The sequence below is a fragment of the Rhea pennata genome, chromosome 25 (assembly GCF_028389875.1).
Source record: "Rhea pennata isolate bPtePen1 chromosome 25, bPtePen1.pri, whole genome shotgun sequence".
Lineage (NCBI taxonomy): Eukaryota > Metazoa > Chordata > Aves > Rheiformes > Rheidae > Rhea > Rhea pennata.
Window position 1 is genome coordinate 6,152,769 of NC_084687.1, and position 27,557 is coordinate 6,180,325.

The following is a 27,557-nucleotide window of genomic DNA, read 5'->3' on the forward strand; positions in this document are numbered from 1 at the left end:
TAGCAAGAGCATTGCCAAAGGAAGTGATCTTTCCCCTTTATTGAGCCGTGATGAGGCCCCACCTGGAGTACTGTGTCTGGGCTCGCCAGTGTAAGAGATGGAGCCCAGTAAAGGGCTGTTAAGGTGATTAAGGGGCTGGTTTTTTTATATGAGGGAAGGCTGATAGTAAGGACTCATTAGCCTGGAAGAGAGAAGACTGAAGAGGAAGAGATCTTATGTGTATAAATAACCGAAGGGAAGGTGTAAGGAAGATGGGGCCAGACTCTCCTCAGTGTTGCACAGTGATAGAATGGAAGGCAAGGGGCACAAACTGAAACACAGGAAGCTCTGTCTGAATGTGAACCTCTCTACTGTGAAGATGACTGAGCGTTGGAACAGGTTGCCCAGAGAGGTTGTAGAGTCTCTGTTCTTGGGAAATACTTAAACTGTCTGGAAAGGGTCCTAGGTGACCTTGTTTGAGCAAGGGGGGTTGGCTTAGATGATCTCTGAAGGTCAAATACAAGGTATTTTACTGTTAAAGCAAGAAAGGTATGTATTAGTGAAGAAGCTTCACTTTGAAGAGATTGTGAGGCTGAGTTCCTCTCTCCCTAGGACAAAGCAGGGAGGAAGCAATCAGAGGAGAAAGCTGATGTGAATTTCTCAAAGCCTATGTTATGTAGAGTAGTTAAACCTAAAACTCACTGGTGAGCAACAGTGAATATAGCACAAAACTGAAATTCAAGAACCAAGACATAGACTACACCAAACAAATATGCGTGCATCAGTCATGTTTATTAGTGCATCACCCATTTCTGCAGTGTGGTATGTGTTTAAGGAAATACTCCTCCAAATGAGGGGTACTGTGATGATAGACAATAACAGGATGTTACACCACTGGAATACACTGGTAGCTAAGATCTTTAGAAACTGCTAAAGCTACTCACTTTACTGTAACAGGAACACACTACCTGCATCAGTGAAAGTCCTTGCTCAACATCTGCTAAACATGTAAACTTGGACAAACTTTTAAAGTGCTGTTAAAACCATGAGATGTGCATCTCTCCATATTAAAATGTTTGTGAAAGGCCACATGACTAGAGTAGGTTAGGCTCTTTTAATTAAAGAAGAAATTTAGGGCTGGTGAAAGAGCCAGACTGGCACCAGGAAACTGATTCTGCTTAATCAAAGATCCAGAACTGAATAGCAGTTCCTAAAGCAATACTAATATAACCCAACTTTAAATAAGCCCACCAATGAGGTCAAAAATTTCAGGTTTCCAGGGCCTGTTTGATCACTGGCCTCTATCTTGAAGAATTCAGCAAGGAAAACAGTGCCTCTTTTATATTTGTATGGGGGAAAGTTGTACGGTAAGAGCATAAGTCCATATTTTATAGGCTTTTTGGACTGGTACAGACAAGTGATGCTACTCCCTGCCAGGACTTGAGCCTAAGTCCCATAATACATCCATTCTAAAATATCTGTAGCTAACATCTTTCTGTACAATAACAATTCAGTGCAAGTAGATCAGTGATATTCTGGAATTAATTTTACTTATATCAGGATGCCATTTTTGTGATATTTCTGTAACCACCATTAAGGGCAGGTAAATGCTGGTAACAAATGTTAGGGGTTTTTCTATCAGTACAACACTTTTTTTTTTTTTTAAGAAAGTGTACTTTGAATGCATTCCAGAGCTTATATTTTTAAATAATGTACACATCTTCTGCTTAGAGTTTAGGAGAAACACAATGTTTTTCAACTCACTATCAATACCACAGGTTACTTATTCTTTGAAAGACTGTCAGATTGATAATATGAACTTTTGCAAAGATGAATTACAGCAGTTTGGTTGCTTTTTTTTTTTTTAAACAGAATAGATTTTATTTTATGCAATGAAAGAAAGCAGTGATGTGACAGGTGGTCTCCCTTAAACTGAATTGACACTTTGTTAGTGGAATGGCTATGCAAATAGGATACAGCAAAGCTAAACTTGGATTAAATAAAGGTAACTTCAAAAAACTACATTTGAGAAATAAAAACATTTTTACACTTTAGAAAACCACTCAGGATACAAAGCTAAAAATTTAACTCAGCAAGCCGGTGAAGAAGTTTGTCAGGTCTGCTCTTCTGACAAATTGAGGCCACGCAACGAATTTTAAGAGTTGCTCCCAAAAGTCAAAACGTTTACAAGCATGGCAGATGATAAATGTGTATCTTCCACTTCTACAACACTCTTTAAAGGACACTGACAGTCACCTACTACACCTCTCTGAGGTAGATATGTCCATTTTATAGACAGTAAATGGTGAGGAACAGCTCCTTGTCCAAGGTATCTCACCTACTCAGTGTGAAAGCTGAGAATACAATTTAGGATTGATAGTCTCTTGGTCTCATTCCTAGATAGTATTTCATCTCAAGTAGTTATAATACAGTGTAATCTTCAAGTTTCTTTGAATTGTCAGGTATTTCTACAAGTTCTAAGCATCAGCTTCTAGAGGATTCTTTTTAATAAAAGTTTACTCTAATGATAGGCTAAAAGCAAAGTAGGGCTTAACACTGGAAGCTAAGTGGCTTTCTATATTAAATTCAACAGTGCTAATGTTTACTTTAATACTAAATTAAAGAATCCGGGTCCATACTGCTTTTGGTGATTCTCCTCTTTGCTAGATTGAGGCATGAGTAATTAAGTACAAAGCACATAAATGTAACTACATTCCATTTTCAATAATACTCCCTCAGCATTTCAAGGTCTACCTTGGAGTTGACCGAACTTCAGTGAAATACTTCTTTCTTTAATAGAAAGGAAGCTTTTGCTGCACCAGGAGTTTAGATACATGCCTTAATAGAGGCCTTCAAATCTCAGATTCCATTTATAGTGGGCTTATTTCTGCTTCAGTTTGAAGATGAACATTCTTGCTCCCCATTTGTAACAGTGCAACAAAGGTAACTCAGTAACAGAAGACTAGCAGGCTAAGAATATCTTTAAATTCATTAATGCAAGTACGTGTTACAGGCATTGCAAAGAAAGAAAACAAAATCCCTCTCAGTAATATGCACCTCTACAGCACCTTTTAAAAGATCTCAATGCACTTATTGTTCATCCTCACATCCCCACTGTGAGGTAAAACTTGTTAAACCAATTTCAACATCCCTGATTCTGAGTAATATGACAAGTAGGGCAGTTCACTTAGCTTAAATTATTATGAATTTAAACTGCTCCCTTCATTATCAAAATTAGTCTTGCTACTTAAGAGTCATCGGTGACAAATCAAACTCATTAAGGCAGAATGCAGACTAGGAAGCTTCAAGCCTCCCTTTTGGCTGAGCACTCTGCCCTTCTAAAAAGGCAGAACTTTTTACCTGTAAAGAATGAGAACTATACCTTAAAGTGCTAACTTACAGTATTTGGAATCTGATATAGCTTACTAACACTGTGGCCATGAAATCAGCTGTACTCATGCAAAGTATCTTTAAATACATTGAGCAGATGCAAAATAAGTTACTCCCCTATTTCTCAGATTCTGGCAAGAGGGAATTACTCTCATTCTATGAGTAAGAATCCAAGTATTTCAAGAAACGTGTACATTTTGATGCAGTGTAAACACCAAGGGGCTGATAGTTATTTTTCAAGCAACTAAAAACTACCTATAGAGCATTAATAAGTTTATTCATTACTTAACTATCTACTCATATATATATATATATATATATATTTAAAAAAAAGGCTATCTTAAAGCTTAGAGGTCAGTTCTTTCTCTAAAGCCATGATTTCACACAAACAATACATTCTACTTTTGATGGTAACATGGTAATGGTATAGGGCAGCTTTAGATATATTCTTTCCTATAAAAACTGTGCACCAAGCGAGCAGTTTGCCCTGCAAGAACTGCTTGTACATGCGGAGTCCAACTCTTAGTATAAGTAATGTCCAATTTTTAGTAGAAGTAATGCTGATATGTATGTTTCCCAACCTTTAGACTAGTTTAACTGCCCTGAAAATATAATATTGAGACTAATTCAGTAATTTAGAGGCTAGATTTTACTACAGTGTTGAACAAGCTTGTTTGTATGTTCACTCAGATCATGCGCACAGATTAATTCAAAAGTCAGGTTTTAGCTGCCAGTGTATACCACCTGCAAATTCCTGTAAGTCAGCATGCGAGAAGATGCCTATTTCAAATTAGCCAGAAAAATCACTACTGCATAAATATCTGTAAACTCGCATACTAACCATAACAAACCTGTGTCTTGGCCATCATTAACTTAATATGCTTTTCAAGCTCTGAACGGAATTTTATGATTACATACAGCTTATGTGAAAATCCAGAATTTTATTCTGGACTGGTGAGGTAGTAGATGTAACCATCCTCATGCAGATGTCACACTTCTCCAAAGTTGGTGTGTCCAGTCTCCTTGGCATGTTCTCTGGCTTCCGCTTGTCCAGTTAGTCCCTTCTGGCATACCATGCACCTCAGTGTAAAGCGATTCACATCCGTAAACTGCCTCTTCCGTCTGGCTTCATCTGCTAGCTCCAACGCTTGTGCGAGAACAATATCATCAGTTGTAGAGAAAATGGTCTGGGGAGGAATGTCTGAGTCGGGGATTCTACGCTCAAGTGGATCATAGTGAATCCCATCATAAATTAAAAGGACTCGCTTGGTGTAACCAGCGTCTTCCCCAAAACGATCAATTCTGACTGTCTGTGTGTCCACAACACAGATCTCACACTGATAAAATTTGGATAAAATGGATACTTCGATGGCTCCTCCCCAAGTTTCTTCTCTTCGGATCCATTCGCAATACTCTTTGTTAGTTTTTCCCAGCACTGCCTCGCAGTAGGACTCGGGATCGCTTGCTACTATCTGGGCTATAAGGCTGCGCATCTCCGGAGCGCAACCTGGATCGTAAACGCCTCCTTCTACCACGTAGTAGACGCTGGTGAACAGGCAGGAGTTATCGGCGGGAACGACCCGCCTGGCGAGCACGGGCACGGCCTCCCTCGCTGAGCCGGACATGCTTCTCTTGGCGACGACAGGCGAGCCGGCCTTGGCTCTGGACGTGTCCTCTTCCACGATGAGCGTGTCGCCTGCCGGAAACAAAGGCGGGGAACGGAGAGAAGTGAGGAGCCGGGAGGGCGGCTACGCCCCCGCCACGGGAGGCTCCTCAGCCAGACCGGTCACGCTCGGTTCTTCCCCCTCCCCCGAGCGCGCTTTCCCCGTGGGAAAGGCCACCGGGCGCGACGGGGAGCGCGCGGCTGGCGAAGAGGCGCTGGCGCGGCGCCCCCGAGCCCGCGGCCCTCACCCGAGTGGATGCCCAGGTCGCCGAGGCGCCGCTCGCCGTCGCTGAGGTCGAGGCTGCGCGGCGGGAAGCCGAGGAGGAGGCGCTGGGCGGCGGCGGGGACGCCGGTGAGGGCGGCCAGCGCGGCCTGCATGTCGCGGAGGCGGGAGTGCGCCGTGAAGCCGCCCAGGGGGTGCGTGCCGCTCCGCGCCTTGCAGCGCAGCCGCAGCATCCTCGGCCGCGGCCCGCGCCGACCGGCCCGGCCCGGTGCTTCCGCCTCCCGCCGCCGCCGCGAGCTCTCGCGAGAGCCTCGCGCGCGCGCGCACACCTCCCGCCGCGCCCCGCCATTGGCTGCGCCCCGCCGCGGCCGCGCACCAATCGCTCAGCGGAGCGCGCCGCGGCGTCCTTCCATCTCCTTCGCCCTTCGCCCGTGACGTCAGCCCGGCACCGCCCGCCCGCCCCGCTATTTGCATACGATTTGCATGCGATTTGCATGGCGCGGGGCGGTGGGCGCGCGCGGGCGGACGCGCGCGGGCGGACGCGCGCGCGCCGCGGCCCCGCAGCCATGTCGGCGGCGCCCCGGCACGGCGGCCCGCCGCGGCGCCGGGCCGGGCCCCTCCGCGGCGCCGAGAAGAAGTGCTGTGAGTACCCGCCGCCGGGCCCCGCAGCCCCTTCCCCGGCCTTCCTCCCACCCCGGCGGCTTACCTCACCAGAAGCGGCGGGGCGGGAAATAATACATACCCGTAAAAATTATATTTAACATCTTTTTTAAGAAAATGTATATTTTTATTATTGTACCTGTATTTTAATTATACGTATGTATATATGTGTATATATATTTTTATATGTGTGTGTATATATATATATATATATATATATACACACACACACATACTTTTTATTGGGATAATGCTGCTTGTGCTCCTGCTACTTAAAAAAAGCGTCATTTTCCTCAAAAAAAGAGTCACTCCACTCCTTGCCGCCGGGTTGGTGTCGTGCGCAGGGTGGCGGCTGCCCCCGGAGAGGAGGGTGCCCGCGATGCCGGCGTGGTGCTGAGTGCGCGGTGATCCTTATCTTCACGCTGCTTTTTTGTGTAAAAGTGCCTTTTTTTTTCCCACTTTTTCCCTTCCCCTTCTAATCCAGTTGATATTCTTGTATTGCTTAAACCCTCTTGTTTTATTTTTCTTCTTGCCCTTGCACCTGACTTCTTCAATCGCACGTCTTTACTGTTGGTTCCCCCCACCCCCCACCAAGACCTGCCTCTTTCAAGTCAGGATTTGTGAATTTGCTGCCTGTTTTTATCGAGGCCATGGCATTAACAACATTTTTCTTTCACCGTTGACAGCTCCTAGTTTGTAAACATTTTCAGTGATAAAAGACGTGTGCTGGTCACGGTAGTGCCGGTTTCTGGTCTGCTTCGTTAGCCAGCACCTGGGAGACCACGGAGTGATCCAGCAGTCGCTGGCAGCAATTAGACGTCTAATTAGACGTGGCGGCGCGACGAGTCCGTTGTGCACAGCGGCTGTTTGTGCTTGGTGGATGGGGCAGAGCCGTGTCGTGGCTGGGTTTGGGCTCGGGCTGCTCTGTGCTCTCTGACGGACCCTCTTTCTGCAGCTTGGGCTTCCTATATGACCAATTCTCCTACTCTGATCGTGATGATTGGGCTGCCTGCGCGAGGCAAGACTTACATGTCCAAGAAGCTGACGCGCTACCTCAACTGGATCGGAGTGCCCACCAAAGGTGCGTGTGAGGTCCTGCGCTCGCCATCGAGCATCAGTGCCCGGCTTGGGGGGCGGGTGGCGAGACAGGGATCTGAATCTGCTCTTTGCCAAGAATGAAGCAAAATTTGCCTATGAAATACCATCAGTCTCATTTGTTTGTTTGTTTTATATGTGAAGTATTTAATTTAGGAGTTTATCGCCGTGAGGCAGTGAAGTCTTACAAGTCCTATGATTTCTTCAGGCATGATAACAAAGAAGCCATGGAAATTCGGAAGTAAGTTGGCAGCACAGAGCCTGACTGGTCATCCGCAGTCTGATTATTCTAATGTTTTTGCGGCATGTATATCTGAGCAGCACAAATAACATATAATATCCACAAGTAACAATGGGAATAGATACTGCAGTCCATTCAGTAATCCTGCCAAATGGTCTGTGCATGGGGATGCCTTTACTTCATGAGAAACCAGATGGCACAAAGAGCAAAGACTCTGAATGCCCAAGGATGAGTAAAATGTAGAGTAGGTTAGATACAATTTGTTTATGATCCTATTAACTGGCCAGGTAGGAGGCCTAGGGTCAATTTTCTGCTCTCAAAATCTTCTTGTGTTAGTATGAGGGCACCCAAAATGAGGACTCTGCAAAGAATCTCTGACTACAGAAGTGATAAAAGTGCTCTTAGAACAATGACAAGAGCATGGAAAATGGGAATTTTAACAGGACTCAGCCCTGCTGTGCCTCCAACACTGTTGAAAAAATGTGGGTGTGCACCATAGGAGCAGAGAGAGAGAAGATACTTAAATCTTTCCCCATATTAGTGCCAGAGCAGTGATTCAGAAGACTTGGAATCTGAATACATCAACTGTAACAAGATGTGTTTTTCTCCTGCAGACGGTGTGCCTTAGTGGCTCTAGAAGATGTGAAAGCTTATCTCATGGAGGAGTGCGGCCAGATAGCTGTAAGACATTTCTGGACTAAACCTATGGTGGTTTCACATCCGATTTCCTCAAAGCTGTCCAGGGGATTTTGTTCCCTGACTGTAATATTTGGGGCTGATTTAAAAGCCTTAGATAAAATTGCTTATTACTACTTACTTACTTTCTGGTAGGTGTTTGATGCAACCAACACAACTCGAGAAAGGCGGGATCTGATCTTAAATTTTGCTAAAGAAAATGCTTTTAAGGTAATGTTCTTGTATTTAATTTGTAACCAGAACTGGTGTACTGAGTTTCCCTGGAGTATTTCCCTTGTTCACCAAACTTTGGTTTGGTGCATGTGGTAACAGATTTGGGCTGTTACGCCTGTAAAATTTAGTTCCTGTGCTTTGGAAATTGCCTTTGATTTCAACCAAAAGCACTTAATTTGCAAGAGACATGAGGAACACTGGATGTTTTTCTAAGCAGACTGGTAACAGTCATTAGCTGCACTGAAAGTAGGGGAAAAAATTAGTTTTGAGGCAAAGCAGAGTGAACTAAATTCATCCCCAGGGTAATTCTGTGTGTTGTTGTTTTGTTTTATTGGAGAGCTATGTTGACATTACTGCTCTTGAGTAGTAACTCTTGATTTTTTTGATTCAAGATAGAGGTCTTGATTCTGTGAAATATGTTTAATTGCTTTCTCTGTAGGTGTTTTTTGTGGAGTCTGTCTGTGACGATCCAGAAGTCATTGCTGCCAATATCCTGGTAGGTGATGCATTTTCCAGGTTCAGCTGACAGTATCCTGCTGTAGGAGATTTTTTTATTTTATTTTATTATTGTTATTATTTTGATGTGGAAGTTCACCAACTACTATAACTTACCGGAACATCTGCAGGTTGTTGGTGGTAGAGATATGCCTAGCTCCAGGGAAGTTTGAATCCCAGTCTGAGCTTTACTGCATGTGTCCGTTATGTTTATGTTAGGCTACTCTCTCTCTCTATCTGTTAGAAATTTCCCCACTTCTGGTGGGGCATGGCCAGGCATGGTTGTAGTGTCCAACCTTGTCAGCTTGGTGGCCTTCCTGCAAAGGAAAACCATAGGCCAAAGTTCTGTACTTGTCACCTTGCTATTATAGTCCTGTGTGAAGCACAGGGAAAAGAGTATCCATTTCTAACAATGTGTGCAGTCTAGTGTGAATAAGAGCCTTGTTGTTACGTTTCACCTAGAATATAAGCAGTTAATATTGGTATGCTTACAAAAACCAGAGATGCAGTTATTTATGTATGAACTTGGAAATGAAATGAAGCCATGAAATGTTTGACCTTGAAGCATGAATCTATTGTCATGGTAAAGATATGCAATAAGTGGCTTGCAGGGCAAAAATAAAAGGCAAGTCAGCTGTGTTTGTACTGGGGGCCAAGTGCCACAGCCTGCCATTTAGAATTGCCTTTTGTTTCCTTGCCAGGAGCAGGTTTTTCACAGGGCAGTGTTAAACAATGTTTTTTTTGTTTCAAAATAGAAGAATAGCATTATTCAGCATTGCTTTTGCTCCATGTAAAGTTTGCTTAACTTTTACAAAGTGTCACTGTCTGTTGCTCAGGAAGTGAAAGTCTCCAGCCCAGACTACCCAGAGAGAAACAGGGAGAACGTGATGGACGATTTCCTGAAGAGGATAGAGTGCTACAAAGTTACTTACCAGCCTCTTGATCCTGATGAATATGACAGGTAAAAAGCAACATCCTACAGCTTATTTTGTCCTTGCTTATGCATTTGTGCGCAGGAGTGCTGCTTTGCTTTATCACTTTTGTTCTCTGGCTTGCGATGCTGTAATGCTTGTGCTGAAGCCTCTGCTTTCCCAAAGTGAGACTGCTTGTGGGAAGATGATACCCTCAGGTGCCAAATGATTTGAAAGGATTTTTCGCCAGTGTATTGCAGTGTAATATAACTCCTTGCTTAAACACAGCAGTTCAGTGTCTTCTCTGACTGCTGAAGCTACCAAGAGGTAGTGCTGATGCCTTTATTACAGGATAAATAGCTAGATTACACCCGCATATGCCCATGTTTCATTTTTAAAACCAGTCGTGTGGGTGTTCTTATTTTATGTTGACTCCAGAGATCTTTCCTTCATTAAAGTGATCAATGTGGGACAGCGGTTCCTAGTAAACAGAGTCCAAGATTACATCCAGAGTAAAATCGTCTATTACCTAATGAACATTCATGTCCAGCCGCGTACCATCTACCTTTGCCGACATGGTGAGAGTGAATATAATCTTGTTGGCAAGATTGGTGGGGATTCTGGTCTGTCACCACGTGGGAAGCAGGTATGTTTTTGGCAAGAGCCAGATTGCTGTATTTTTCAAGTGTCATGTGAACACAGTCAGAACCTGGCTTTGCAGCTGACTCTTTGTGAGAGTGTGTAGGTATAGTCCTGTGGAGTTTGTTCTGGTCACGCCAACAAAGAGATTGGCCAGCCTCTCGATCAGAACTATTAAAATAATGCTTTTTAATCATAGCAGTTACTCCTGCTATCTCCTAACCTCCTCTTAACTTTTTCTAGTTTTCTCAGGCTCTTAAGAAGTTCATTGAAGAGCAGGAAATTGTTGATCTGAAGGTTTGGACAAGCCAGCTGAAAAGGACAATTCAGACAGCTGAGTCTTTGGGGGTCACTTACGAGCAATGGAAGATCCTGAATGAGATTGATGCTGTGAGTAAGGAGACTGGAGGGGGAGAATGGCTCAGAAATACAGACTAACTGACGTCTGAGTTTTCTAGATTAAAATAAAAATTTAAAACAAATTCACTGTAATAAACCTAACTATTTCCTGATCATCAGTCAGGCCTTAATCATATATATGTATAATGCACTCCAGTTGTCATTGTCATGAGATACAGAATAACTTCATATGGACCTGAAAATATCTATAACTTATAGACCTTGCCGTAGACATGTCCAACTTTTATTAAAATAGAAAATCAGCACTCAGGATCCCAGGCACTTGCAGCACCTGACAGTAGTACGGACCTTGTAGATGAACAAAGGTTAACGCTGCCACAGTAACTCTTTCAGACAAAAGAAATTTTAAGATTGTTGCTGTGGAAGTGATCGCTGTTTTCATCCCTTTCCCGTTTTGGGAAAAAAACACAAATACCATGGCCCTGAAATGTAAACATCTTAAATTATAAACAAGAAAACAGCAGTAATAATTTATAGGGGAACATCTGCTAGTTTTCCTGGATGATTTCATTGGCATTTCCAGCTCGTTCAAATGATTCATGCTGTGCTCTCAAACTGATTGCTTTACTTTTTGGCACCTTGTTTTGAAGTCAGGGGAACAGGTTTCATCTGATCTCCAGAAAATCTCACTGAACAGTTCATTGTCTTAGTGAGGCTCAGCTAGTTGATTGAGATATGGGATCTCTCTCTCTTTCAGCTGTGGGGTTTGGCTGCATCTTAAGATATTAGTATTTGCTTATACTGCAGATAGGTTGAAAAGTGCAGGTAGTTCATCCTTTTCAAACCAGCCTGGGTGTAAGGTGATACAAAAGTTCTGGTGCTCAAATTCCATGTGGCTATGTCAGTTATGATACTTTTGTCACATAAGTAAAGGGATTACTGATCTTAACCGCTTGTATTTTTTTTCCTGTTGCATTATCTTGTGTCTGTTGAAATGAACTTTGTTGTAACAAGCTCCACTTCCTTCAGGGGGTATGTGAAGAAATGACTTATGCAGAAATTGAAGCCAAGTATCCAGATGAATTTGCCTTGAGGGATCAAGAGAAGTATCTTTATCGCTATCCTGGAGGAGAGGTGAAGATGCTTAGACATAATAATAAAATATAATATATGTAGGACAAATACAGGATGTGTAGAATTGAAGGTTTTTAAATGATTTTTAACTTAATTCTTCCCAAAAGTTATTTGAGAAATTGTTGAAAATATTAGGAACCTCAGTTGAGTTTTAGATGAAAAGTATGTTGATTTCCTTTATAGTCCTGTGTAAATGATACCGCTCAATCATCATAATAGGGGCACCTTATGACTCCCTTGAAACTTTCTTCTAATACAGAGGAGTTTCTGCATGGATCTCATCACTTGGCTGAGGCTGGACTTGTCACTGTGATAAACAGTCTTGGGAAGAAAATGGTTGTGGGTGGGGTATGGCATCATTTCTGGTTTTACTTCACAAATCCTTTTAAATATATAGGTTAGTATTTTACTTGTTTTTCTCACTGCATTCATTAAAAGTTGAGTAATCTGAATCTTCCTGTAATCTGAGGTTTGCCAAAATGACGTTTTACCTAGTGCTGTTTGTTTTGCTTTTCCTGTATTTACTGAATCATCCATGACTTCTGCATTTTAATAACTGACATTTTCCTGCATGTGATGTTGTGTTAAGTGCTACTTCTGTTTTGAGATTCTGTTTATAAACCCTTGAAAAATTGCTATGTTTTGTTTTCCAGTCCTACCAGGACTTGGTACAGCGTCTGGAGCCGGTAATTATGGAGCTAGAACGTCAGGGCAATGTCCTTGTTATCTGCCACCAGGCAGTTATGAGGTGCCTGTTGGCTTATTTTCTTGACAAGAGTGCAGGTATGAAAATAAACACATGATATTAGGAGCTGGTTTATTTTTGCTTCTTATATAGAATTTTCGGGAGGGTAGCTTGTAATTACTGTTTTGATTTTTGTGAAGGAGAAGCTGTTTTAAACACCCCCTCCACCCCAAACTGGACTTGAACCATTGTATATCAGCAGTATGTGGTGCTTTGCGAGAAGCTCTCTTTCCATGGTCACTGAAATGCAGTGGAAAAAAGACAGTTCAAGTCCTTTCCAAACATAGCCTGCTGCTTTTCCACACAACTGTTGTTTCTGGCACTGTTTCAACTAGTAGCGTTTACATAGTCTTTGTAGGATTCTCCCCCCCCCCCCCCTTTTTATTTAAAGGAAAACATTTTCTGATGCGCCAGTAGTCAGTGAAGATTGTGAGGGTTGGTGATTGGCCTGCGCATTTGAGAAATGCATCTATTGGATGGTATACTGTACTGGAAATTAGTTCTTTCATCTGTTGCAATGTTCATTTTTAGTGAACCTCGTAATTACTTTTTGGTTCAATTCATCCTTAATTTGCAAATAGCAATATTTGCTGGTTGGCATGGAGTTACAGCTATTCATAGGCTCATATATTGTGGAAACAGTACTGTTAAAGGTTATTCAGAGAAAGAAAATGATCAGCCAGCCTAATTGCCAGAATCCAAGGCAAAATCAAAATATTATTTGGGGATATTGAAAACCAGCTAAATAAAAGAAATTTGTCTATGATCTTAATGATCTACAAAGCAGATAGCTAAATAACTCCAAGTGCTTGGGTTCTTGTAGCACTTTGCTGCTAGATTTCTTTTTTTTTTTTTTCTCATAGGTGTGCTGTTAGAGCTACTTCCTCTGGATGGCACTGTACAATAAAAATAAAGTATACACTTGTTCAGACAGCTGCTTGCCCTGGGATGGGTGCTGGCCCTAAGGGATGAAAATCCATGTCCTGTTGAAGTTGGGAAGGGTTAGCTACAGCTTGTAGTTTAGGGGTGGAGGTAGATGGTGGTCCCTAGGAGCCTGTAACATCTACAGCAGGCATCTGTAGTCACTGAGAGGATGCAAATAGGATACTGGGCAATGAGCTTGTATATATGAAATTAAATATTTGTTATTTAGAATATGTAGACTCTAGTCATGCCAGGAATTAACCCACTTGTCAACTTTAAGCACGTGATGCATCTGTTTGAACTTGATGAAACTACTTGGGGACTAAGTTCGATCTGTGGCTTAGACCGTAGCAGAATCTAGTCAAAGTTTAGTCCTACACCTTTCCAGTAATTTTCTGTGCTCTCCTGGTTGCATGCCGTGTTTAACTCCTCCTGGTTTTGTCCTAGATGAATTACCATATCTGAGGTGCCCCCTTCATACCATTTTCAAACTCACTCCAGTTGCATATGGTAAATATTTTCTTTTTCTGGTTCATGTGAGTGTGTATGAATCTGATGGGCAAGTTTGTGTCTATGTGCAGAAGCAAAAGGATTCACTGTAAATAATTTAAGTAATATTTTTAGTGTTACGAAAAGATACTGACTAGTGGGAGTTTTTTGAGGGGACAAGGGAGAGGTAAACATGACTTCTGATTTATGTGTACATGAGTGTTCTTCCATGGCTGCTTTTTTAAATAAATGACACTTTCTGTGAGTTTTATTTGTTGTCGTAGATGCCTGTGTTGGTTGTTGGTTTATTTATGAATTTAATTTTTAAAAACTAAACAGATTTATTTCTGCTCACCTCATGTGCTGATTTTGACAGGTTTTTTTTAATAATTGATTATAAAATAAAATGCATTTCTTCCCATAACTTTGTCATTCTTTTTGGTAAAGGTTGTAAAGTGGAAACAATTACCCTGAATGTTGAAGCAGTAAACACCCACCGCGACAAACCTTTGAATTCAGTAAGTCCTTGTACCGAATTCTGGCTTTCAGTTCAGACTATTTCAAAATTTTTGTCTTCTTCAAAAATAAGTAAAACACTAAATCGCTATGGATTGTTAAAAGTCTGTTAGAAATGCTGACTTCTTTCAAGTGACCACAAAGATATACTTCAGAAATATAATCCCCCAAAGTAAAGCTAATTATATGTAGAATTTATCAGATACTTAATTTGCTTCCAAAATCAACAGGATACACTTTAATTAATTGTCAAACTAAGTCATTTTCATTAGGGCACATGTTTTAAATTCAAGGTCTTGTTCTCATTTTTTAATGAAGTATTTGTTGCTGATGCTTATTATTTGTATTAGCAATGTAATAATTTCAAGAAGACATGTTAAAATATTAGAAGTGAATTTTTTCTCATAATTTTTGTGAACTTTCTCTTGTTTATGGAGTCCTAAGTACCATTAGGCAGGGCTTTGAGTCTACTCAAGTCCTTCAGGTATGTTTTTTTTCCTTTGTAGCTTTTATCAGTGTTTGTAATCAACAGGACAAGGTTATTGCTGTATCAGTGTTTTATGTAGAAAGTTAAAAGTACAAGACTCATTTGTTAGTTAATTCTGCAGAAGGACATAATTAAGTTGTTTGTAGTTACCTGGGAGAACTAGAGATCTTTTACCTTTACCCTTGTCTCTTCAGACTTTTTTTAAACGTGTATTCTGTGCAAAGACCTGGGTGAAACTGAACAACCTGTCAAAATGTAGGGAGCAGAAGTAGTTTTGGGTCAAATTTATCACACTTACACTATGAATTTTCTTACAATAATAGTCTAGTGTAATGCCTCTAGTCACCAAAATCAATAACGTAGTTTTATTTATAAAGTCTTGTCTCCTTGATTACTTACTTAAACATTCAGCCCTCTACCTTGTTCAGTAAAGCACATAAGTATGCACTTAATCTGTAGAAGTTGCTATTATTTTAAATGCTCACTTTTACAAACATAGTTTTGTTTTGCAGGGATAAATCTCGCATAGCAACTGCAGGCATCAGGGGATGCTGTTTAGCAATTGCCTGCAGTTAGGCTCCCCCAATTAAAGGCCATGAACCATACTTATACTATGTTAGCTTACAGTAAATCCAATGTAAATGCGCCACATTAAGTTTTTCAGGTACATTTAATCTTTTAGCTACCTTTCATCTTTGTAGGGAGTTTTATAAAAGAGCTCCAAAGGTGAAAAGAATTCTTTGCTAATTGCTTCTGATAGTTACTTTTGCATCCTAGCTTGAGGAAGACAGCACTAATAGCCCCATATGCCAACAGAATCATAAACAATAGATGGAAAAATCTGCATATGGGGTGATGGGCTTGCAGAGCTAAAAACTGACTGGCCACAAAATGTTAAATGAAGATATTCAGCAAAAGTTTTGTGACTGGTACTGTTTCTATTTAAGGTATTTATTGCTTTGCTGCTTCTATATGATTCCTATGTTGAAATCATTAATGCTTGCTTGGAGAAGTTAGAAGCAGTTTCTGTTATTCTTTGCTTACTTGGGCAACACGCAGCTGCTTTGAAAATAAATACAAATATGGGAAAGTTTACTATCTGATTATTTACAAATTCCTTGTAGAAATAAGTAAGCAAAAATCCTAAAGGGAATTAAAACTGCTAAAAATGCACTCTTCTCGGTGCACTCTCTAAGCTAGATTATCCAATAAATTAGGTCATTTCCCATTACTTGCTATATACCCTGCTGGGCATACCACTCTGGACAGTTTTGAGGAGGTGGTGGTTTAGTTCTGCAGCTGATGGTGTAGTGCTGCCACTATCCTGAAGGTTAGCATGAAACTGGACTCTTGGAACAAAGTTTATGAGGGGTTTTGCTGACTCCCATAGCCTCTTCTGGCCCTGCATATAGAGGATTCAGTCTCTAGACTTTTATGAGCTTTGGTTTGATGCCTATTGGTCTGGATTCAATCCAGGCCTCAGGTCTGCTAGTTATGGCAGGTGGAAGATCTCAGAAATATGCTGGTATACAATACGATTTTATAATGTGGTTCCATTTTTTATTCCTTGTGATATCCTCCATTTTCAATCAGAACAACCTTCCAAAGAGCCAAACCCCTGTAAGGATGAGAAGAAACAGCTTTACACCGCTGGCCAGTGTGGACACAGTAAAGCGCCCAAGAAATCACAGTGTTGGGAGCAAGCCTCTCAATCTGCTGGGGTCTTTCCTATTTCCGGAAGCTCAAGATGGGGCAGATCAGCCACGGCTGCAAGTCAGTGCCTGAGTGGTAACTTGCTATGCTCTCTCTTCCCGTGGCCACTCCCCACTAACCCTTAGCATCACTCACCCACAGTTGCCAGTGGTCCTGTTTGAATACAAGCAGATCTCCCCCCCTTAGTGTCTTTCACACTATCCCTGTTCCCACTGGAAGATCGTTCCAGATTACAGACTCCATGGTGGTGCCAGAGGCTTAAGAAATTAGGCTCCATGCAGGTGAGTTTCCCTCAGGATAACAGGGTTTCCTGGTAGGCTGCTTAATTCTAACTAATATACTACTTTCCAAACAGAACTTAGTTGGAAAGAGTTATAGATATTCTGCTTGTCCAAATTCTGTAAAATCAGTGCAGCCAAGATTTCTTGTAGCCCTAATGCAACTAGTTAGGAAATCTTTGTGTTCATAATTTTGTTGGTGCTCCTTTTTACAGATCCTGATGTCAGTAACTTGTTGAACAAAATTAATTTGGACTCCTGGCGTTTGGGTTAAAATGCTTTGTTTTTGACACTTGATGTTTCTGTTGGCTTAAATGCACATAGATCCTCATCATTTTTGTTTGTGAAGACCCACTTGCTTGTATGAAAAATCAGAAGCTTTTCTGGGCCTGGTTTCTCCTCTCAGCCACTTCTTTCAAGAGTTGTGCTGAGGAGCCTATCAGTTCTAGCAGAGCAAGCTGCTGACTGCTCTGTTTCCCAAAGTTAAAAGAGATGCTTCTTCTTTTGCTTGCTGACTATTGCAAAGGAAAGACTGTAGACAGAGCTGGCTCTACATTCCTTTCTATCACATGAGACAGATAGGAGTCATGCAAGGGAATTAGAGGTGGTCTGGCTATGTTCCTTTTGCATTTAGTTCCTCTCTTTAGAGACAGCTGTTATTATGAAAGCAATTCTTTCCAGCACTCGGGGTTTGCAACCGATTTGCCCTACACTTGATGGAAGCCACTGTAGCAGGAAGGAGTAGTAGAAAACCTCATTTTGGACTTTCAGACTGTGTTCCTTATTGGCAGCATCAGGACAACTTAGTGCAGTGAAAATCTTCCCTTTAGTGGGGCAGCCTGGTATGGTTCTTTTGCAAGGGGTTTTATTTATTTATTTTTTTAATCACCGTGGAGAATAATAGTTTTAATCTTGGACATTTTACAGCTTAATATTTCTCAAGCTATATAAAAAGCCCTACTTTTCCTTTTCTCTTTCTTCCTGTTATCAGGTTAAGTGGTCAGACAATAAAAGAAGGGACCATGATGCAGAGGTGGATGTTGCTGCTGTATTCATGTTTGGTAAAGATGAGCCTGAAGCCTAGACATCTTCAAAATCCCAGGCCTTCAGTAGGAATTAAGTCGTAGTCAGGGCTTCTGACATTTGCATTAGGTGCGAGTTTGGCCCATAACTGTTATTTAGTATATGAAGAGTCACAGATGGAGAGGAACGTAACCTTGGGAAGTCCCGAGTGCTCTTAATTTGCTTGGCAGTAAGCTCTCAAGAGGTCATTAGTCCAACCTGTAGTCAGAACTATGTATCTATACACAACCTGCTAGGAAGCTAGGCCCAAAGTTTGGCCTTTATTTAAACAAATTCACAAAACTTAATGTTACTATATTGAGGGAGTGGCGAGTTAGAAATATTTTTTTCCCCTTTAAAAGTTTCTGTTTGTTCATGAGCATTCACTAGGCATATTTTCAACCCCAGAACTGCAGAAAAGAGTTGGTCTACAGTGTAAGGCCAGTAAGTGCAGAGAGGAAGTTTGTGTGCTGGCTCTATGTGCATGCTGAGCGTTTACACTTTCAGCTTTTTAAACTTTCATTAAAAAATCGGGTCCTTTGGTTTTTCAAATTGTACAGCCTCAAAATGGAGATCCCCTGCTCTTACCCAAACTACTCGCTGTAATTCTAACCTTTGTAATATTAATGTTTTAGCGTTTAAAACGTTGAAACTTAGGAGCGTTTAAAAATTGTCTCTTGCTGAGTCAGTGTGGACAGTAGTGAAGCGTGCCATTTTGAAAATTCTCACCTGAATGGAGCCATTTAGATGAGTGTGCCGTGCAGAAGTTGGCCGTGTGACTGAAAGTCACTAGTGCCTTAGGGTGAAATTTTCATGACTTGTATCAGCTGCTATTCTGATACAAGCCTGCAGCGATCACTCCCTAGTGTGAAATCTTTGGGGTTGTTTCACTTCTTTCCCCATTTGCTTCAGTATTTTTACTTTTATTTTTAAATTTTCGTTAAAAATGCAGTATGAGCTATCTTGTGCTGTTTCTTTTTCCTTTGCAGCCTCAAGTGGGAAATGCTTGCCTGTGAGTACCACTGAATAGAGCTTGTATGTACTTTCTCTGTTCTGTTTTACTAAGTAGGAATTCTCTTGGTTAAAGTTGCATGGAAAGCCCTTTGGGGAAGACAGATTAATGCATGGAGCAGAGGACAGTCTTCTGCTGTATAATAATCCTGTCATTAAGAGGGTCCTTAATGGGTGAGGAATCTTTTACAAGGACCAAGGCCCATTCTTGGACTTACCGATGCATCGTATTTGTGTGGGCTGTTTGTGAAAGAGTGCATTTCACCCCAAACTTGCACAGTCCCTGGACCAGAAGACTGACATCTGAAGCCTTAAATTCTCTCTTGGAATTAACTCTGACTTACTTAATAACTTCAGAGTTATACCATAGGATGTTACATTTGTATGTAGGGAAGGGACTGACGATTGTAATTTATATTTGATCTTATGCCCAGTCCCCAACTGTGGTGAATAGAAGTAGCCTGCAGAGAGGTTGATGGAAGAATACAGCCTTCCATAGGACTTTAGAGTACTCTGCATTAGCACTACTAGACTGAGTAACTTAGCTCTTGTGCAGACTAGCTCTGAGTCCTGGATAAGTCTCCTACCTGCTTGGCCCTTCTCAGCCCTTAAAAGGGATATAGTGATGACATCTGTCACAGGGATTTTGCAAGGATCATTCAGTCACAGCCTGTATGAAAGTGCTGCTGTTTACGCTCAGTTTCCAGTGACTCGAAGAGAGTTATCAGACATTAGCACCTTGGAAGGAGGTTCTCAGAACCTTTCTGTATGGGGAGCATGTCTGGAAAGTGATTTTGTGAATGAGATTCGTTGAGTTAGTGGCAAGTGTCATCATGTCTCCTCACTGTCACATCCCACTGGAGGGCTATTTAGATGGTAGTAAAGAGTATGAGATTGTGCCTCTTTCTCACATCCTACAAAGAGAACATTTAATTCTGATACCCCTTCTCTCTAGGGAGCCAGCAAGCATCACCTGTGAGACCTTGGTTTCTATGTCGGCCTCTGACTGAGGCAGTCAAATGAAAGGCCTTTGGTGTCCTGTACAGAGTGGCCAGGAAATTACCCTTGCTTCGTGATGCACCTGCGTTGCTCTCAAGTAACCCTGCTGGCCTTGAGGCCTGTTCCTGCTATGATGCCTGGGGCAATGGCTGTTGCAAATGTTAATGCAGCCCCTTGCTAAATGTGCTGCATTTCAACTTCTACAGTGTCTCAGTTTTGGAGCTCTTGTCTTGTAAAAGTGTGATGTTGCAACTTCAGAGATTTTTATTGGTGGAAGTGACTATACTACACAGTATTTCACTATATTGATCTATGGAATGACTCTTAGCAGACGTGTGACTGATACATAGTTCCTGCAATATATTTGCTTCCTTGTCTGTGTTGTAGTGTGCTTGCTCCGCATGCATTGGTGATAACGTATCTAGGAAATCATAGGTTACTTTTTACCAGTGTGCTTTTTGTCCTGGAAGGCTTTGTGCATTTTATCTACTCTGATGTAAATGTTTATCTTTTGATAACCGTGGGGTGTGAGTGGAAGGTGTCCTGTGCCTGTCCAGCTGTTACAGAATGAAGTCTCCTTCCATTTAGGAATGATTAACTCCATGCCTGGAAAGCACTTCTGACATACAATGCTGTGTTGACTGCTGCGCTAAAGGGATGCTGTTGCCTAAGGGTATAATCTGAGATGGAACAAACTATTCACCTGTAAAGAGCACAGGTATCAGAGAAAGGTCTTCAGACTGTTCTCTGTGTGGGCTGCCAGAGATGAATCCTGAATTGAGTTTTTACTGGCAAAACGTTAAGCTCTGCTCCCATGCTTGCCTCTGACTTGTGGCTGTGGGCAAATCACCTAACCTTCTGATGCTTTGGTTTCAGATTCAAAGGTAGAGCTGGATTTAATGTAAAAAAGTTAAAACAGTAGTTCATTCAGTTTAGGAAGATTAGGTTTCAATAGGGAAATTCCTATTATTTCACTCGGATGCAGAATGCAAAAAATCTGGAATGCTAAGACACAGGTCTTACAGCTTTAGGATATGACCAGCATCTCTTTTCAGGCGAGGGGGGATGCAACTTAATATTGAAATGATTGAAGTAAAATTTGTTTCCAAGTAACGTTCTTACGGGTCCGAGAAGCTTTTACTTCAATGTATTTGGCAACATGAAACTTCAGATTTTGAATTTCATTACACTTTGTTCTTGAAGTAAAGCTCTTCCAATGTTTTTTCAATACAACTCCACTCTTTTTGTACATAGCTAGTGTTTGTACACATTTCTTAAGATAAAAAACGATGTGATTGGTTCAAAATTCATGTGTCTTTTGGTCTCCTATTCTCTCCAATTTGTAGTAGTATTTTTAATAATGTTACAGAGAAGTTTTATTAAAATGACAGAGCAGTGTGACTTCTGCCAAAGCTGCAGCAGCGCACAAAATATCAAGCTTGTGTATTGTTCTAGTGTACTTCATACATTAGCATGAGTGCTTCGGGCATTGTTGAGAAAGTTGTTATGCAAAAATAGCACATTTCTGCTGTGTTGACTACCTCCATAGGTTTCAGAGTCTTTAATGCTGAAAATGAGAGGGGGGAAAAAGAGGAGGAATGTGGGATGGGGGAGCCTGTGTCATTGCTTGATAAGTAGTTGTTCCTGTATTGACTAACGTTAATTTAGAGTGAAGTCACAGAAAAGTTATCCCCAGGCTGAACAGCAAAGCCCTACTTACCCCTTCAGCTTTGCCTTTTTACTCTGAAGCTATATATTTAGAAATGAATGTATATGCCAGCTTTGCAAATTTCCTTTTCTAAGTCTCCACTCAAGTACTTGTTTTTCCTCTATGTTTAAAAAAAAATAAAATAAAAGTTCCTAGAAGGGTTTGCAGGTAAGCGAAGGGAACTTGGTTCAACTTGATTGCAGTACAAACTCCCTTCTCTTAGTGATGTTTTGCTTGAGAAAATATTATACCGACGGTTACTGTAGATCAGTTCTATATCTGCTGGCCATTTGTCCCCCCTTTTTCTTTTTTTTTTCCCCTTTATGCATCAAGGGAATTGTTGGGAAAGCTGTTTTCCAATTGTGATTTAAAAAATTAAATATATATGGTCTGAAAACTTTCTGAATGTTGGATTTTAAGTCTTGATGCCTACTGTTAACTGTCAGCAAATTGGTGTGTAAGTTGTTATTTGTTTATTGCAAAACAGTGATGGCTGTGTAACAAGACGACTTGCACATATTGATTTACATACCAGTTTGCGATCTCCAAAAATGCTGCAGCAGAGCAGAGTGGTGCTTAACATGTGCAGCTCAGATCCCTTTACAATGTTTTCTGTGCTTGGCTAAAGACACTGAATGAACTATAGCTGCTTTAGAAAATCCTGACTGTCAAGACTTTAACTTGTAAGATTGTGCATCTATAAATATGTAGTTCACTTCTACTGATGTGAGTGCATTCTTGTTTATTTTCTGAGCATCAATGAGGCAAAGGAAGGAGTTTAATCACAAAATTGAGAGTACTTTGTGTGCTTAATGTGCAAAATGATTACTGTAATATTTCTTACATTGTGTCCTAAAAGTGTATTTTCCTGTGGACAAGATAAATAAAACTAAGTAACCTTGAGTAACAACTCTGCTTCATTATTGCCTGCCTTTCTATGAGATGCTCCAAAAAACCTTAATATAATTGGATTATAGTAAAACTCAAAGGTGGGGTCTTACAAGAGGTTAAAGAATGATGCAAGGTGTGAAACAGTTCAAAGTCCGTCTCCCAGGCAGGACTGCTGAGCTGAAGGAACACCTTGTGGTTCTGCTGTCTCACCCTGGAAAGCAGTGGTGTGTAGGAATCTTAGAGTGGCAAGAGTGAGGGGACTGCCCTGGGATACCAGTGTCTGACGAGAGGACGCAGAGGAGAGCTCTGTGGGACTGCCTACAAATAAGGATGCAAGATTTCAGCAAGAGATTACTTGTTCAGACCAGAAGTAAATAAATAAATTGTCAGGTTGTCATAGGCAAATTGTTAGTAGAACAATTATATGGAATTGTTTGGGCTCTCCTCCAGCTGACTGCTGGGAAGTGACTCTTTTTCTGTCTGTCTTTAGCTGGTACTAAGCTGAGCTGTGCTGTCATGTGGATTTCAGTGGTTTATCATTTCTTGTTCTGTTTTTTTTTTCCGTGTTATAATCCGTACAATTTATTTTTATTTGTAGAGGATGGCTGGTTTAACCATGTAGAGGTTTCTGGTTTCATCTTGAACATGGCTGAGATTTCCACAGATATCCTGATGGACAAAAAAATTTCCTCCTGGGACTTGCGTGCCTTCTGACTACTGGAACCAGCATGTTGCCTGGAGCTGCCGTCCTCAGACGTCTGGAAGCACAGTGAGCCATTTGGCACTTTGGCCAGTAATTTGAAATATATTTTAAAGCTTCTCTGATTCTTTTTTTTTCCTGTTTCTTTTTGAATGCTGAAATGTCTATCAGCAAGACTGAAGAAAATTTATTATGAAGATTTTAAAGTTGCTTTTAAAGTATGTGTGTCTGTGTATGTGCATGTGTTGTGCAGCAAGCCAGCGTGTGGTCTAATGTATTCTCATACTTCCTCGAGGAAAGTATATGCTGCTTGGTCCTGTGAACTTGTTCTGGAGTTTTAAAATAATTTCTGATGTCTCTCTTCCTGCTTAGCTGGAAAAAGTAATTGCAGTACTTTAGGACAAAATGGTCAAATTCATACTTGCTGAAGTAGCTTCTGTTTTGAAGATTAGTTCTCCTCAGACCTAATGTCCAGGTTTTTATTAATTCTTACTATCTTTCAAGTTCAAGCACAGTTAGTGTTATTTAACTATTGAAAGAGCTCCAGATATCATTTGATTCTGCTTTGATGACTTTTTTTTTGATTTGAATCTCCAGATCTGAACATGTTCTTATATTTTGGGAAGGGTAAATCTAAATCTAGCATAACAAAAGGCACTTGTAAGATCAGGTGGTCTTGTGAAACTTATCACACTGAGGAGCAAAAGGGAATAAAAGTGTATGTTATCCTGTAGTTACCAATGCAGTTCAAATTTTGCTTTAGCTTTGTACTGTTTTAAGCCTCATCCTATCACTTGTTTTTCTATCTCTTACAACAGAAACTTGCCTCATTCTGTCCCTTACTGTGTCATATGAGTTTCTAGATTCTATATTTACTGTTCTATTCTACCTACCTTATCCAAAAACTCTGAAAATAAGTGTGGATGTATGTGCCTGCGTACTACTTTGTGAATAACTGCATCCATATGGCTTAACTTGGTTTGTAGAAAAAAGTTGAGTAACATTCATTATGAAGAGTGTTTTCTGTTTTTCAAATTATTTTTGGTTTCAAAACTTATTGAGGAATGCAGTATGTGAATGAGTTGAAGAGAGAAAATACCTTTTACAATTGGGATCTCAATTTCTTTGCATTACAATGAAACAACATGCTGGAAAATCAGAACATAGTTTTCTGTTCAGTGTTTAGAAAGAGTAGAGCTATGCATTTAGGATTTGTAAGAAGCAAATGATTTTTATGGCACTTATTAATGTACCAGATTTTATTTTTTATTGTTTTTTAACTTGGATATGAATGAACTGTGAAAGTTAGTGATATATAATGCTGCCTTTTGGATAATTTAAGCTGTTCTGGTGTATAGCACATAGATAGTGAAACATATCTGCAGCAAAGCCAGGGTGGTAAGCATTACTTAAATCCCCATACATTGGTGTGGGTTAAACAGCACTCCAAATTTTATAGCTTTCTCCTATGAATCTTGTGTTTAGGTAAATTCCATTTTTTTCTCACTCCTACTATCCTCCTTGTAATAAAGGCAAAATTGTCAAACTTGGAATCCTAAAATTAAGTAAAGAAATGAGCATTTAGGTGCTTAAATGGGAAACAAGCTTTTATTAGGTGTTATACTTACTGTTTCCAGTGATTTCAGCAGGATTTATAGGATCCCCAGAATTTCTGGCGTTAAAATAGCTTATTTTAAATGTGTAAATAAATGTTGGACATACCTAAAGTAGGTGTGTATGCTTGAAAAATGTAGACCAGGACGTTTAAATAAAGAGCCTCTTTTTTGCCTTTGCTGCCAATGAGCTTGCAGTCCAGAAGCTTGAGGTTTACTGTGGAGTTTTGAGAGCTGAAACTCAATTGTTTTAATCACTCTCAGTATTTTAACTCAGTAACACTGTAATAGAGGGCCACATCAATGGCCCAAGCACTAATCCCAATGTCTTAGGATCTAAGAGGAACTTAAATGGTATGTTGGTCTTTAATAAGTAGTTTACTACTTAATCTGTAGAGAGATGAAACTCACAGTCAGTGAGAAAATTTGATTTTTTTTTTTAATTAATTTTGTTCTGCAGGATCTCCTCACTGAAATGCAGGTTTGTTGCTGCTTTCTGCAAGGGTAGCATCATCAATTCTTTGTTTTTAAATTTTAAAGTGCTTAGAAATAAGCCAGGAAAAAGGGAAAGAGAAAATACTGTGAAGGAAGAGATTTATAGTCTATTGCGTAATAATATTCGCTGTCACTTTCCAGAGTAGTCCTCTAACTGCAAGAAATTGCACCTGGACAGAGTGGCTGCTGCTAGCAATAAATGCTCCTGCTATACAGGAAAGATGAATAGAAATGTACTGTAAGATATTTATGCACAATATGCTGTAATAACTTTACACAATGCTAAGAAGTTAATTATATTTATGTCATTGAGTAGTTAATGGTTGTAACAAAATAAATATATATTTCTACATGCCAGAATTCGTGAATGTAGCTGCTAATACGTTGGCAGTCCTAACTCTTTAATCACTGCTAAAAATCCATTCTGTAACAGAAGTTTTGGATTGCTGAGGTCAGGTCCTATATTCTTATCTAGTAGCTACTTGCTTGGGCAGTAGTCTCCTGGGATGTGAGACAGAGCCTGTCGGCTGCGTGTGCAGAAGTCAGAGTACATGCCTCTGTGCTTCAGTTAAAGCCTAAATACAGTTCTAGTCTCCTTTATTTTTAGCTTTCGAAAGGTCTAAATGTGTCTGTCAAGCAGAGCACTGGCAAATTTGTGGTGATCTCTGTCCTCTGCAGTGATCATATGCTCATTATGGTGATGCAGGTGAATAATAAATATGCCCGACATTACAGTCTTGAGCTCTCCAGCCATTGATGGCTGGGAATGGGCAATGCCGGAGAGTGCACAAATCTCTCCAGCCTGAAACTCGCTGGCAAGTGTTTTGTGCCAGTTATTTCCCTGAAATCAGCTGACTTTCATGATTATTCACGCGAATACTCCAGAATAAATAAGGATTGCACAATTTTACCCAAATTTAAAGATTAGAAAAGTGGCTTGCGCTTTCAGTTACTCCAGAGTTGTCTTCCTATGCTAAGCAGATACAGAGAGTGTTCAAAACACTCTAGCAGTTTATGAAGAATTGTATTTATCTGTGTGCTAAGTGGCCTTGACTACTTCATTAGCGTTGCACCAGCAGGAGATTTCCCCTGACTTATCTTCATTCTTTTTTAGTTCCAGACAAGGCAGTGCATGCCGTCACATTTATTAAATGCTGTCTGTCACATTTATTAAATGCTGTCTGTCTGGCAGGACCATCCGTTAAGATGTGTACTGCTAACTTTGCATTCATGGAGTTGCAGTTCAGGCGTTTGTTGGCATGTCATCTTTAGATCTTGTTTTAGCAAAAAAAAAATGTCAGTGAAATCCTTTCAATCTCTGCTGTTGAGGATGGGGAGAATTGAAATGTGTGGAAAAAGACTGAAAATAAAACCAGTCTGACTAGCTTGAAGTTGGGTATTCTTGCTGTGACATTACAGATGCTGTTTCTCTGTAACTCTTCCCCTTCCAGTCATCCCTGGCAGTTCTCAGTTTGTCCTCCTGTCCTCCTCTCTCCTGTCTTGTGACTGTTAATGATGTTAAGAGTTCAACACAGCTGTTCCCAAGCCACAGAGCTGAGTACAGTAGCAACAACCTTGAGAGAGAGGTATGGCCTTCAGTACTTGCAGCGAATACCTGTGTATGAAGGGGGCTGGAAGGTTCCTGTCCCGGATGATTGTGATGTGCATACCTACGTTGCGGTGGAGGAATGCTGCAGATGCCACCTCTGCTGTTTCTGTCCAGCTATTCTTTGCTCTCCATCAGGTAGTAAACACCGCTTATAAACTGCGTCTCTGTATTTAATATTTGTTAAGATGGATGTTCTAGCTACTTTATGGACTGCTGCTGTTTTGGGGGGTTTTTTAGGCTAGATAATAGTATATGCAGACTTACCTTGCTGTATATTGTGTACTCTTGGCACTTACGCACAAATGTCATGTGAGTTTTTATTTGCAATAAAAAGATTAAAAATATCTTGTTTCCACTGTTGTTTTCTGTAGTGTTTACTATACCCATCTTTATGGTTACTGGCTTTGTAAGATAATTGTTTTTGAATCTGTGGGATCTATGGAAAGTATTTAGAGGAAGAGGGTCTATAATGGAGAACAGACTTGTCCGACTTCCAGGAGTTACAGGGATGGTTTGGAAATGACCAGTGCTATACCTCAGAACATCTTTTTCTTTGAAAAGAAAAAACCCAACAATAACAAAACCCCCAAAAACTTTCTAAAATGCATTTCAAGATAA

The 27,557-nt window shown here is 40.7% G+C and overlaps 2 protein-coding genes across 10 annotated transcripts; one reads left to right on the forward strand and one right to left on the reverse strand.

Moving 5' to 3' along the window:
• Positions 1-760: 760 nt before the first annotated feature.
• On the reverse strand, positions 761-5,488 carry YOD1 (YOD1 deubiquitinase). Its single transcript, XM_062595217.1, has 2 exons — positions 5,281-5,488; positions 761-5,065 (listed from the first exon to the last, which is right to left on the reverse strand). The coding sequence occupies exons 1-2, from the start codon at positions 5,486-5,488 to the stop codon at positions 4,359-4,361; spliced, it is 915 nt and encodes a 304-aa protein (XP_062451201.1). The 3' UTR covers positions 761-4,358.
• PFKFB2 (6-phosphofructo-2-kinase/fructose-2,6-biphosphatase 2) lies at positions 5,227-27,283 on the forward strand. 9 transcript variants are annotated; one of them, XM_062595216.1, is made up of 16 exons: positions 5,227-5,384; positions 6,871-6,996; positions 7,155-7,251; positions 7,866-7,932; positions 8,083-8,157; positions 8,600-8,656; positions 9,492-9,616; positions 10,005-10,212; positions 10,449-10,595; positions 11,595-11,699; positions 12,353-12,482; positions 13,816-13,878; positions 14,305-14,375; positions 16,454-16,633; positions 18,866-18,925; positions 19,880-22,541. In XM_062595216.1, exons 2-16 carry the CDS (start codon positions 6,885-6,887, stop codon positions 19,901-19,903), a joined length of 1,521 nt encoding a protein of 506 aa, XP_062451200.1. In that variant the 5' UTR covers positions 5,227-5,384; positions 6,871-6,884; the 3' UTR covers positions 19,904-22,541. The 9 variants fall into 9 exon arrangements, with proteins under 9 accessions (XP_062451200.1, XP_062451198.1, XP_062451193.1 ...); XM_062595214.1 differs by lacking the exons at positions 5,227-5,384; positions 19,880-22,541 and adding exons at positions 5,822-5,897; positions 23,121-27,283 and having other exon boundaries at positions 16,454-16,648; positions 18,903-18,925; XM_062595209.1 differs by lacking the exons at positions 5,227-5,384; positions 19,880-22,541 and adding exons at positions 5,822-5,897; positions 23,121-27,283.
• The last annotated feature ends 274 nt before the right edge of the window (positions 27,284-27,557 follow it).

Excerpts from the sequence above, each read along its gene's own strand:
- YOD1 (XM_062595217.1), bottom strand. The coding sequence starts at position 5,488 with ATGCTGCGGCTGCGCTGCAAGGCGCGGAGCGGCACGCACCCCCTGGGC. Across the intron at positions 5,066-5,280 it reads CGACCTGGGCATCCACTCGG|GCGACACGCTCATCGTGGAA; the intron begins GTGAGGGCCGCG and ends TGTTTCCGGCAG.
- PFKFB2 (XM_062595209.1), top strand. The coding sequence starts at position 5,822 with ATGTCGGCGGCGCCCCGGCACGGCGGCCCGCCGCGGCGCCGGGCCGGG. Across the intron at positions 5,898-6,870 it reads CGGCGCCGAGAAGAAGTGCT|CTTGGGCTTCCTATATGACC; the intron begins GTGAGTACCCGC and ends CTCTTTCTGCAG. Across the intron at positions 18,926-23,120 it reads CAAGTGGGAAATGCTTGCCT|AGGATGGCTGGTTTAACCAT; the intron begins GTGAGTACCACT and ends TTTTATTTGTAG.